Source organism: Diadema antillarum, unplaced genomic scaffold (assembly GCF_040938485.1).
Source record: "Diadema antillarum isolate AM-2024a unplaced genomic scaffold, OU_Dant_1.0 scf00000002, whole genome shotgun sequence".
In the NCBI taxonomy this organism is placed as follows: domain Eukaryota; kingdom Metazoa; phylum Echinodermata; class Echinoidea; order Diadematoida; family Diadematidae; genus Diadema; species Diadema antillarum.
The window spans coordinates 1176968-1190829 of NW_027270891.1; the positions used below are offsets into that span (position 1 = coordinate 1176968).

Below are 13862 nucleotides of genomic sequence, written 5' to 3' on the forward strand. Positions count from 1 at the left end.
ATGTGAACAAAGAGAGAAAGGGAATAAGGAAGCTATATATATTTTTTTTCTCGAACTACATGTAGTGATCACGAGAAGGCTGTAGTTGAGTTTTTCACAACTTGTGGACAACCTCATTTCTTCACATACTATTTCTTGACTTCACTTCTCTTGCAATTGAGATACATGTATTTATAACTTGAATATAGTTAACGATCGCCCCGTCACTGTACAGGCATGTTAACCTGGAAACATTAAATTGCACATTACTTGAATATGAGACCATTCTGAAGCAAATAATTTTCACACAACAATAGATATATAATGTACTCTTAAAGGACAAGTCCACCTTCATATACATGTGGATTGAGTGAATGCAGCAATGTTTGTAGAACACATCAGTGAAAGTTTGGGGAAAATCGGACTATCCGTTCAAAAATTATGAATTTTTAAAGTATCTGCGCAGTTACTGCTGGATGAGAAGACTACTAGAGTGTATGATGTCACATGCGTACAGCGTTAAAAGGAAAATGTAAAGAGAATTTCACAAAATGTTACTTTTTGAAAAAAAGTGCACATTTCCTTGACTCGTCACTGACGTATGTTGAGGGTAATATTATTCCTCTTGTTTCTGAAAGAGGGAAGTCCAGTGTTCTTTTATTATTATATATAGTTGTACACATGTGACATCACAAGCTGTAGTAGTCTTCTCATCCAGCAGTGACTAAGCAGAAACTTCAAAAATTCATAACTTTTAAATGGATTGTCCAATTTTCCTCAAACTCTTGCTGATGTGTTCTATTAATATAGCTGCATTCACTTGATCCACATGTCCATGAAGGTGAACTTGTCCTTTAAAAGGACTGTACAGTACTGGTTGAGGTGGGGATTCATGCTTTGAACATTCCTAAGTGAGATAATGAGAAACCTCTTATGAAATATAAAAGAGCATGTAATTCTAAGAAGGATTCAATGTTTATTTGATGGAAATTGGTTTTCAAATGGCTGAGATATCCAAAAAAGTGATAATAATAAAAGGCGATAGGCCACGCCTTTTATTAGGATGTCTTTGTTTCACCTTGTTTTGGGATATCTCAGCCATTTCAAAACCGATTTTCATCAAATAAACTTTTGATAACCCTTAGAATCGCATGCTCTTTGACATCTCATAGAGTGGTTTCTGAATATCTCGCAAGACGTTAAAAGCTAAATCCTCACCTCGACCAGAACTGTACACACCCTTTAAATGAATCCCACAAGGATTGGAGCAATCATCCCCCAGCATTCCCACTGATTCCCACTGATCAGTTACTAGCCATCCCCTTTAAGAAGTTTCCACTTTTATTATTATTATTCTGAGAAAAGGTCTGAATTACCTGTCTCTACAATATGCCAGCTTTCAAAAGGAATCTGATTTTCAGAGTTGCAAAAGGCAGACACAAACTTTGAAGGATGTCTTTCAGCAAGAGGAGTTATTTCAGGAACCTCCCATATATTTAGTTTGTTTCAATTTTTTTTTTCAAGGGTGAAAACTACTCCATATTCATGTTGAACTATTATTATTAATAATATTATTCTTATCATAATTAATGTAATTACCAGTTATGATACTTGGTATTTCCAGAGGACAGTGCAGTAATCACAAAAACTGAAAGGAATAAAGTAAAATGAAAATTAACAAAAAGGGTTAGGTTTCTATTGAATTTGACTGATGATAAACTAGTATACAAATAGTGAATGGTCACGAGTGCAATGGTACGAGATTTCGCACGAGGTGAAAGATAGAGACGCTCTTTTCAACGAGGCGAAGCCGAGTTTAATAGTGCGCCTCATCTTTCACCGAGTGCAAAATCTTGTTCCATTGCACGAGTAAAGACCATACACTATTTGTTTTATACAACGTCCAAGTAGATCTTTATTTGGTTGGAGGATTATGGGTAGGTCTAAGTAGGCCTAGAAGTCTATGTATGAAAAATATAGCCATACGTACATGTGGATCCACTGCGATTCTCTTCCTGGCTTGTGCAATCAGTGTAGATACAGGTCACAGCTAGCGCTCATACACACGTACACTAGCACTACGTAGGCCTATACATACGCGCATGCATGTACCGCACACGTACACTGCGCTAGCTGCATGCGATCCTCAATATGCAACACACACAGTACATGCAGTACCATACATTTTCTCGAACTATTGAATAGAACGAAAAAATCGAACCAAGTTGCACGCAAAAATAGAACGAAAATTGCACGGCGCGTTGAATGGAGTACTTATTCAATATCACGCCACCAACAATCCTCCAATCAAATTACAAGGATCTACTTGGACATTGTATAATGATGGAATTTGAAAGTTAAGATGTTTCCATGAAGTGGTGATAACAGTATGACAACATGCAACTTAGCTGAGGTGAGGATGTCATAGTTTACCAATGACCCTTACTCAAATATTCACAAGATTTCTTTCTATTTCTCAACAGGAAATAGAAATGAGGGGAGGGTGTCTTCTCCGTCTAATTGTAGAACTTGTAACAACTTGTCAATAATGACAGTTCAAAGAAGAAGGGAAGTAGCAGAATTGTTCATAATATAATTTTTGTACTCTCTCCTTTCTTGTAGATCAGTGTAAATCTTTCCTTTTTTTTTCGATAAAACTTTCCGCTACTTTGTGTTTATTGACTTATATTTTACATATCGTTGGTGGGGTGACAAAACCTTGTATCTAAAAAATGTCAAATGTTCAGGAGAGCTAAAAAACATGGCTGCCATAGCAAGTAAGTCAATGGAAACAGCCAACTTTTATTTTTCATTTGTGACCTTATTTTTGCAGATGGGCATATGAGGATTGGGAATTACATAGTAATGGTTCCTAGCTTCAATATAATGAAGAAAACTCATTTTCACCAAATATTGAGATACGAGGTTTTGTCACCCCACCAACGATATATGTGTCAGCCTAAACATGGAGAAGGCGTTTTCTGTAAGACCACAATCTGGAAGTGGCGAGGGACAGGGTAATAATAATGACACTACTACTACTACTACTGCTACTACTACTACTACTACTACTACTACTACTACTACTACTACTACTAATGATAATAATAAGAATAATAGTAGACATGTTTAGAGCACCTGTTCCACTGGATACAATGCTGCCAATAATTTAGATACACTTGCATGTATTTTTTTTTTTGAAGATTTCTGACATGATGTCATGTCTGTGATGTAATTTACAAGTGGCACATGAGATTAACAACAACAACAAAAAATATTGCATTGTCAAAGGTTACAAGTATTCCTTGTTCTGTAGAAGGCTCCATGAAAGAGATATATTTTTCATGTCCTGAGAAAAGAAAAAAACCGTGCGGATTTGGAATTTTATGTACTGGAATGCATGTCAGACATTATTTCCCTGAAAGCCCTTTGGATCTTACCTGAGTTTGATTTGTGAATGTTAGAAGCTCTGTGCTGCCCAAGCTTGTCAATACCATCATGCAAAGTTAGGTCAGTTTCTATACACAGCTACAGAGAAGTTCTACTAGTGAAGTATGACACAGGTGTGCATGCGTGAAGAAATTGTTACCACTAATCGCTACTTTATATTTAGCATATCACTTTGTGGTCAATGGCAGTCCTCCCACGCAGACCAAGAGGTAGACGTTGTGCATTTTGTACGTTGAGGAATTAACAAAATGGAGGATTTTCATGCACATACTTGGAAGGAGGTTGCTTCTGTTTAGTAGAATTGCATCACACCTGCTGTAAGATGCTACCTTTTGTTATTACTATGCTATCAGGGTTAGAGTGACCTGACCGAGACCCCTGCTTTGAATAGACTTTCTGATGTCATGTTAGGACATGCTGAATATCTGATCATTAGAACTTTGTAAGTGTTGAGATTTTATCCCGAATTCACCTTTTTCTAGCTTTGGTATGATTCCTACATGTACTGCCTTCATATATACCAGTTTGTTGCACTATTCCCTTGGTAAAAATATCCTAGAATACACAGTAATTACAGTTCAGGTACTAGTAGTACTGTGAGGGTGTTTAGCAAACATCCGGTCAGTAGTGTATGTCCAGTGATCTCTGTCCACAGGTCACGGTGCCGACGTGCGATGTGTGGAGTGGCACCCCCACAAGGGCATCGTCGTGTCCGGCAGCAAGGACTCCCAGCAACCGGTCAAGCTGTGGGACCCTCGGTCCGGCGAGGCCCTGGCCACCCTGCATGCCCACAAGTCCACCGTCATGTCCGCCAAGTGGAACATGAACGGCAACTGGCTGCTGACCGCGTCCCGAGATCACCTGTGCAAGCTGTTTGACATCCGTATGATGAAGGAGATGAATACCTTTAGGGGTCACAAGAAGGAGGCTACTGGTAAGTCTGACCACAAGGACAAGGTGGCAATGACCACATGAAGGTCACAGTCAGTTGCCTATTCCTTAACTCTTTATGTCCAATGGTGTTAACCCCCTGTGTGCCACATTATTCTGACACACTAATGCAGTTATGCTTTGGAGAAACATTCTGGGGCCGTATTCTGAGAGCTAATTAAGTGTCTGATTAGCACTTGATTACTGAATTGGTATTCTGAGAGCATAATTAAGTTGGGGGTATGTCAACTACCATAGCAACAAGCGTTTTGGCGGGAAGGACCTACGCGTTTACGCGTATCAATGTGCGTGCACCTCCGAGAGGACTTAATCACAGAGTTAATTACGAATCGGTATTCTGAGGGTGTAATTAAGTATGAAAGTTAATGGAAAACTTAATGATACAAAGAGTGTCATTAACTACTCCGATATCACGCATTACATCAAGTTTTCTCTGCCACAACGATGCTTACCGTCTTCGGTAACCGAGGAGCGGTTGAATCTTGTTATCATGGTATCCGTAGAATTCAGAGAAAAAAAGAAATATAGCCGATCTTCAAGGAATTTTGTCATTTTATGTGAGCAAAGAGGTTGAGATTTTCGCGTGCGTAGGTGAGGGGTTGTAATCAAATACCGGAGTGTGCGCACGGAGCTCTTACAGGGGGCGTGCAGGAGCGCGCATTGAGGGCATGTTTGCGCTTGCAATCATCATTTTGGCTTCTAACAACACGTCTGATTGGATGGAATAACAATTAGATGGGAGGGACCTAAGATAATTACAGGGGACTTAATCATACCTTAATTACGTCCTTAGAATACCGATTTTGCCCATGATTAAGGGCCTATTAACTTCACGACTTAATCACAAAGTTAATTACAGACTTAATTACGACCTCAGAATACCACGCCTGTTTTTCAAATCTATGTAACTTCTATAGATTTTTTGTTAAGCTGGACAAAATAAAATAGTGTGACTGAAGTTGTAGAGAAAATGACAAGTTTTGCTGTGATGTATGGAAATTGTATGACAAATCTATGATTGTTTTTCTTTGAAATGAACAGTAGCTGCATTACTGCAGAGGCATGACTTTTGCACACAAAACAGTGACAGAAACTTCTAATTTACATGCAAATCCAGTAGGGAACATCACTTTATAGTCAATCACTTAATATAAAATGTAAGCTATTATGTGAGAAGAACGGAAGTGTGAAAAACACTTTCCTTGTACTGCTGCATTTGGCGATTTATTGACATGATTGGGCGGATTTGTTCATTTGAGCAGAATATGCGAAGTTAGCACGTCGTCGACTGAGTCGGATGTGCAAACATGGCACATAAGGAGTTAAAGCCCCCAAACAAAATCTTGCAAGAAAGTTTGGAAGAATATAGATATTGAAAAAAAAAGTATGATCCTGAAATAAAAGTTAGCATGCCAATTTTTTTTTTTTAGTGTTTATGACATGAAGCATTGCATTTGAAGAAATGATTGAAAAATATTTACTCCGTTCTGAAGAAACTCTAGAATACAAGCTAAGGGGAATCACAAAATACATGTATGGTATAATGACTTTGTATGATGTACCTGGCAGTAATACTTTGTCAAGGCTGCACAATAGTTATGGGTTCCTTCAGGAAATGGCTCACCCTGTCTTTGCAGGAGGAGATGTGATTGGTTATACTGTAGGTTACAAAAACATAAGTTTTACCATGCTTTCAGTCACTTCAAATCAATCATGTAGAGACATTTCTTTTGAGCTCAACTTACAGTGAAGCTTTGATTCATTTACAGAATCAACCATGATGATGCAAATATTCTGAATGAATTCTAAGTAAGGGTAATATTCAATTTTTCTCCCCTTTTTGTCTTTCTTTTCAAATGAACAGCCATAGCCTGGCATCCTGTGCATGAAAACCTGTTTGTATCTGGTGGTTCAGATGGTGGGATTCTCTTCTGGCAAGTTGGGTGAGTGTGTCTCTTCTTGCTAACACTAGGCTGTGTTAATAATGTCTGTTTTATGTTAAGTGCTGTCTGGGGCAAATTATTTGTATAGGGCCCCATTTTTCTCTTTCTTCTTTCTTTCTTTCTATAAAACAACAACAACAACTAGGCTGTGGATGGGCTAAAGAGGGCAGTGTTTCCCTTCACTGAGCCTTGGGTCAACTGTAGAGGGAAGTGTTCCCTTACAATTGGCCATGGGTCGACTAAAGAGGGCAGTGTTCCCCTTCTGTGGAATGATTCAAAATGCTTGAGCCAATGTTAATCTGACAAACTGTGAAGTGATCGGTAGATTAACTCTGAATTTGGAACTCACTAGCGCTATTTTAATCTTATCATGTCAAATTTATCACATGTACTGATGATTTTTCTTCAAGTTTCTGTGTGGTTAATATCATCCATACTTTCAGAACCTCATGGATTACAAATTGGATATATTTGGACAGAAAAGAATGAAATGAGTCTACTAAAACACTGCTTCTGCTTGATATTATGTTTCCAGACATCAAATTGAAATCTATAAAAGGTAAATTTTAAAAAATGTTGACAACAACAATAACAAAAATAAAAATCCACCCAAGAGCCGCACTTCAGCTGGGCCAAATGAAAATGCAATTTTGCAGGCTTACTGGTGAATATGGGCCCACATATCTTCTTTGTGGGTTGTATGATGCACAGTCATATGTTATTCTAATGCCAGATGGATGATGATAACAAGGTTTTCTTTATCCAGGGACCTCTTCAGTGTTGCGACTGCTCTACCAGAGGGCCCTGCCATTATTATTACCCTAGCATTGCCAGGTACCCATTTATACACCTGGGCCAAAAGTGAGACTGTCTATTCCAGGATGTAAGCACTGGGCAGGAATTGAACTCTGGCCCTCCAATTTGGAGTTGGGAGTCTTATCCACTATGTCACAGGCCCCCCACAGCTTGATTGAATGTGTAAGTGAAAGTCGTTGATATTGTCTTCTCCCCTTCTGTCCAGGAATGAGAAGGAGGTTGGAGGGATTGAAGAGGCGCATGAGAGTATTATCTGGAGTCTGGCTTGGCACCCTCTGGGTCACATGCTTTGTTCTGGCTCCAACGACCACACAACGTGAGTAATGCCACTTCCCAACTCATGTATCATATTAAAGTTATCTTAGTTTGCTTCTAAAATGCCTATTGTAATTTTATTGTGTGTTTTTTTTTGCACATTATTGTACTTTTTTTTTGGCCAAAAATACTCCAGGTTTCATGGAAGATACTGTTTTCCCAAATAATATTACTTCACATGTCTATAGCAGGAAAGATGAAAATACTGTTAAAAAATAAAGAAAATATGGCTTTTCTGCGCTCAGAATAATGCATTGCTGTTTGCAGTATTTGGATCTTCATCTCCATATGCTAGACCCATGGATGGTTCAGTGGTAGAATCCTGTGATCCTACAAGCTCAAAAGCCTCTTTCATTGTCTTTCTGATGAAACGTTTTGGAAGTAAAAAAAAAGATACTATTTAGAAAGCAAAACCTGTGATGGCAGTGCTGTTAATGAAAACTAATATTTTTGCTCATGATTGTATAAATTGTGGACATGTGTTTATACATTTATATGTATAGTTTTGAATATGCATTTTTCAAATGTTTCTTTGCTGTATATCTTTCAGAAAATTCTGGACAAGGAATCGACCTGGAGATAAGATGAGGGATAGGTACAACCTGAACACTCTTCCCATTGGGACGTCAGAGGACCTCCTGGAATACGGTAAATTGAGTTTCTGTGAAATAGCTTTGTAAGATGTTGGTGTGCTCTATTAGGCTACAGGAGAGTGCTCAAGCATGATTCTTGTTTCAGTTCATGATTATGATAGACTTTCAATCTTCTTAATCATTTTGATTTTGATGCAGCTATTAGCAGACGGTACAAGTGGTGTAAACTTTATCCGCAATTTGGAAAGTATGTTCTTACCATCCTGAGGGGAATGAGGACAGTAAGAACTCATCATCCTGAGGACGGTGAGAAAATGTTTGCTGAAAGGTCGAGATTGACAAGGACCTTTTCTGGACCACACTCACATCCAAGGAAGACTGCATGGTTTACTATGAAACCATTCATTAATTAATATTACCACCACTACCTTCACAACCACCATGTATACTACTGTTATCACTACTACTTCTATTACAAATGTCATTATTGCTTCTACTACCACTACAGTTATTCCTGCTTCTATTATTGTACAAGCTGTTATTTTCACATGCAGATATTTTTGTGAATGAGAAGATCAGGGAGGTTTTCGCAGTATGCTGTTTTCTCACGAAATGACAGTGATGCACTATTACACTAGCGCATGTAGACATTTTTGTGTGTTGTGAATTTCGCGGTCCCACAGTGATTTGCGAAAATCAAACCTTCGCGAAGATAACAGCTTATACAGTACCATGTCCATTTATTCCTATTTCTAGTATTATTTCATCTGATTTATGAAGGAGCATTGTGCCTTTATACAGAAGTGTGTAAATGTTCTTTGTATGTCTCTATTATCCCTGCAATCTGTGTCTGTAGACGATGACACGACATCGCTTCCCGTCATCCCTGGGATGGGTCTGGAGTTTGGTGTCCCAGAGCACATGAGGAAGGAGGAACCGGGTGAGTTTAGAAGAGCAACTTTAATAGGGTAAAGCATTTTGAATCTGGAAATTCATTTCAATGTTTAGTTAAAGGTGCATGTTGTAGGATCTGAGCTGCCACAAAGCAATCTAAGGCCAGGACTTGAAGCCAAAACATGGTTCTCATATGCCTCCAGATTTGTTGATTATTCATCCAAAATGTACATTTATGCATAAGAAATGTGTGAAATAACACTGTAATATCACAATTTCAGTGGATATCGACGAAAAGGTGAAACAGTAGCCAAAAAGGTCTGCAGAAGTCCGCAATCTCAGAGCTTACCTGATCATGGTTGCTGTGTAATTTATCATAATCAATTATAGATAATCAACAAAATGGCCACAGCAGTATCCATCAATCTTCTTTGTTAATGATTTTTATGTGTATGTTTGTTTGTATTCTTGTTGCCATAGTTGTGGCACCTGTGGTGGAAGAGACTCTAGATACCTCCATCCCAGGCCTGGACTCCTCCATTGAGGAGTTGGAACAGCTGAAGCCCAAGCCGCAGCGGAAGGTCCCCTACGCCCGCCCTGTCCCCCAGACCTTCCAGGAGGAATGGGAGGCCAACAAGGCACCGGGCGTCGCCCCAAACATCGAGGAGGAGCGCCGGAAGAAACGGGAGGAGGAGGAGCGGAAGAAGAAGGAGGAGGAGGAGAAGAAGAGGGCGGAGGAGGAGAAGAAGAGGAAGGAGATGGACCTGAAACGAGCCAAGGAGAAGGCAGATGCTTCGGGGCTTGTCAACATTCCAGACTTTGGAGGTATGTGTGAGCTTCATTGGCATGTGCTAGAATTGCCGCTTCTTCCATGCTTTGGTTTTGGCACTGTGAATCAACCAATCAAAACTTTCTCAAACTTTCACTTCATGTATGCCAACAGGTGAATGAATGATACGTGTCAATATGTGCAAAACATAAAATTGATGGTCGTACTTTTACCTGTTTGTTTGGAGGACAGAAAAGTCACTCTCTTTCAGTGTTTAAAGTATCTGCGTGATAACCTGAAGAGAAAATGTAAAATCTCTGATGTGCATATCATCGTACAGTGACCATATTAAACTACAGATGGATGTACTAGTACATGACTGGTATGTGTTGTTTGTAACTGTTCCCAACTGAAATAAACTGTTCGTTTTTAATTCAATAGGCCTACTTTGAAAGGAGACAGCATGATCTTTGATATGCTGTGAAAATCAAAACTTTCATGTAAGTAATCTTGCCCAGCTGGAAAAGATGAATTTTAGTGTGATTTTGATGTTTTAGACAGTCACAATGATTGAACTTTGAACTTTTACAGTATTAGTATACAAGACCAGTGCTGGCAGCCATGCATTGTAGAAATCTATGGACTATCAGAATCTTTACAGAACATGGCTTGCCACAAATTTGGAGATTATTATAGTATTGTTGATGTACACTCCTATTTGTAAAAATATAGATTCTTTTCAGGGTTTCCTTTTAGCCCGATAAGAGATTATTGTTGGCTATTCAAGGGTAGATAGTGCCAGTATGGACAAACTGTACTGAAAGTGATTTAACTTAGTGATTGGTGTAAATCATTTGGTTTTTATTGCAGGGAACCCAATAGAAGTAATTAAGTTCATCGCCAGGACGCAGGGGCAAAATGCTGCTCGTGAGGCACTGGTGAATGTCATCCAAGCCAACCTACCGGCCGGCACGGTCCTTCCCATCCTGAAACCTAACCTGAACCCGATCAATGTCCTCCACGATGCGGGCCACATCCCACCTGATCTAGCTGCTAAGCTAAAGCAAGAAGGCTTCCTCCCTGCAGACACCTCCGACAACCAGCAAGGTCTCAAGCAGCAGAATGGCAGTCGCGGCAACTTCAACAAGGACAAACGCTCGGATAGACCCTTGCCAGCACGCATTGCGGCACTGCCAATCGCTGTTCCACCACCGAAACAGGAGAAGAAAGCCCCAGCAGAGAGTAGTAACAACTCAAGTGGACCTGATGGAAAGACTGAGATTGCTAAGAAAGTGCAAGGGGAGCCAAAGAGCCAGTCAGGAGCGCCGAGCAAAGGACTGCTCGGGGAGAAACCCAAGCCTGGAGGTCTGTTGCCAGACCCTGGGAGCCAGGGAGGACTGCTGCCACAACCAAAGCCGGCTGGCCTGCTGCCTTCTCCGGGAATTCCCCCAACATCGCAGTCACTCATCACAGCTCCTCCAAAAGAACCTTTGCTTCCTACAGTGGATGCTCAGCCTAACGTTGGCCAGGGAGATGTGGACCTGAGGAAGGCACCCCTGATTGGTGATGTTGATATGAGGCAGGCACCCGATGTGAAGAACCCTCTTCTTGAACAACCCGGTGGACCTGCTGGGGGTTCATCAGTGAGACCCATGCCTGGTCCAGATGGGGCCAGAAGGAATGGACCAATTGTACGCTCTGGTGAAGATCGCGATGAGCGCTTTGCTCCTTCAGGGGGAGGGGATGTTGATTTTCGGCAGGAAAAATTTGGTGACAAGGACATGCGACAAAGCTCAATCCAACGTTTCAACGGTCCCACCAGTAGGGTTTTTGAGAGTCAGCAGGCTCAAGATGTAGATAGTAGGTTTCCAGTGGACAGTACAACCCCTGGAGGGGCCCCTGGCAAGGAGGACGAGGACCTTCGCAGGCCACCATTATTGCCCCTTGACGGTGGCCAAATGAGGACTAGAGAAAGTCAGGACCAGGATTTCAGACAAGGAGGTCCTGGGTTTGCAAACCCAGCAAGAGACTTTGACGAGAGGTCCCTGCCTCTCCAGGACCACGAGGAGTTCCCTCCCTTGCCCCACAGGAAGCGAACGTGGGAGGAGGGGCCCGGAACAGGGGAGGAGGACCCAGGCTTCATGGGAGGGGATGTGGCTGGTGGAAGGGGTGGGGGGATGATGGGAAGGGGGTCCTTTGGACCAGGGTCACAAATGGGATTCAGAGGGAGGGGGAGAGGGTGGGGGAGGGGGATGGGCAGGGGAATGTGGTAGCTAGCTCTACCAGGAATTCAGTGGCAGAGATCCGGGAGAGGTGTGTCTAGCTGCAGGTGCATGTGACCAAGCTCAAACCCTACGTTAGAACAGGGTGGAGAAGAATCAGTAATATTCAACTCACTCAACCTGTCTTGATGATTATGGTTATGATAGGCATTGGTCAGAAAAACCCTGGGCCTCTACTTACTTGTATCATCCTCACAGTATGACTGCTTGCAATCTCAAGATTACCAATGGATGCCGATGGTAAGGTCTAATGACTTTTACTCCATAAAAGGGTTATTACTCAGAAAAGAAACAAAACAAAACACCTCATGTACAGAATTCAGAGAGTCAGCAAACATTCCCTCACTGGAAATGTATTGTTAGTAGAGGTAACCTCTCGTGCTTTGACATTAGGGGGCATTTCATTAAGCGTTTTGTCAGATATATATATATATTTTTTTCTTTTTTCTCAGCCAATCTGATGCAAGGATTTCATTAGCTTGAAATGGTTTGTCAGAAAGATATGTGACAAAATGCTTGATAAAATGCCCCCAAGATCACTTATATCAAAGGCAAAAAAAGAAGAAGAAAAGCCACAAAGTCTAAACTCGAATAAGTTGAGGCAATTTGATGTACACAGACCTTGAAGTTCATTTAAGTTAGAACAATCCCCCTCTCCCCCCAAAGAAAACAAACCCAAATCACCCCCCCTTGACATTTCGTGCCACGATTCTGCAACGCGCAAAGATTTTGCCACGTCGTTTCATGACTTTTTTCATTGAAGTCTCCTGCATATTTTGAGACCAAATTTGCGAAGTCCGGGTACACCGTTCTGAAGTTACGCAATGTTTTGCATATTATGCATGTCAACCCCAAAACAGCTCAAATTCATGATTTCATGAGCAAATCCAGTGCAAATTGTGTTTTTTTGTTTAATTAATACAAATTAGATTATTTCAACATTTGAACATTCAAATTAATCAATTCTAATGTAGATAGGCTTGAAAAAGTGCCTGCAACAAATTTTGGCAAAAAAACAATAGAAAAAAAAGAAGGTCCAAAAAACAGCAAAATGCAAAAGAAATAAAAAAAAACAATAAAAAACAAAAGAAACTGATTTTGATTGCGCTATTTTTTTACAAGAAAATTGTTTGATGTGTCTTGAGGAACTCTGACACAAAAATTTAGCAATCCTTCAGTCTTTTTGATGGAGTTATAGGTGAAAATATGATTTCATGCATAAATTTGCATAATTAATTTATTAAAAAATATAAAATCAACATTTTTCTATTGTATGACATGTAATCTTGTAGTTGACCTCCGGCTCTATGTTCAGGCAAAATTTTGCGGCGATTGCGGGATCAGCGGCCGAGATCTGAAGGGTGGGTCAAATTGACCCCCCAGTAAAAACTTGGTCTCAAATAGCCCAGTTAAAATAGGGTTGAAATAAACTCAGTATGTATGAATTGAAGGAGCAGTGGATATCAAAATCACAAGCCAGTTTATAATCCATGTTTATATCTGAAAAGTCCTGTACAAGTTATTCTCCGTATGAAAAAAATTTGTTGTCCAAGATTTTACAGTAGTTTTGGAATTTGCATAATAGTAGAGAGCCATTTCTAATGTGTTTTTCTCCTATTTCAGGGTCCTAGTTTAGAAACCCTCCATTAAAATCAGTTAAATTGATAGAGTTTGTGTGATGTAAATGCTGGTAATAACATAGGCAGCATGAATTGATCATGAAACAATCCTACCAATTTTGAACATGGATTTGTTTCATTTTTTTTTTGTGTGAGGTCATTCGTTTGATGGCAGTCTAACTCCTCCATGATGTTTAGGAACAATACTACTTTAACCTTTTCAACAAGTACATTGTTAAGTGCCCTTTTGT

At 40.2% G+C, this 13862-nt stretch overlaps 1 protein-coding gene across 1 annotated transcript in view; it reads left to right on the top strand.

Annotated features, from left to right (window-relative positions):
- LOC139732083 (uncharacterized) overlaps positions 1-11983 on the top strand; it is a 43335-nt gene extending 31352 nt beyond the window's left edge. The window contains exons 9-15 of the mRNA XM_071642988.1: positions 4085-4363; positions 6245-6323; positions 7345-7455; positions 8005-8102; positions 8904-8987; positions 9422-9766; positions 10581-11983. Coding sequence (XP_071499089.1) covers positions 4085-4363; positions 6245-6323; positions 7345-7455; positions 8005-8102; positions 8904-8987; positions 9422-9766; positions 10581-11983 — 2399 coding nt within the window. The remainder of the gene's footprint in view (positions 1-4084; positions 4364-6244; positions 6324-7344; positions 7456-8004; positions 8103-8903; positions 8988-9421; positions 9767-10580) is intronic.
- Positions 11984-13862: the final 1879 nt, after the last annotated feature.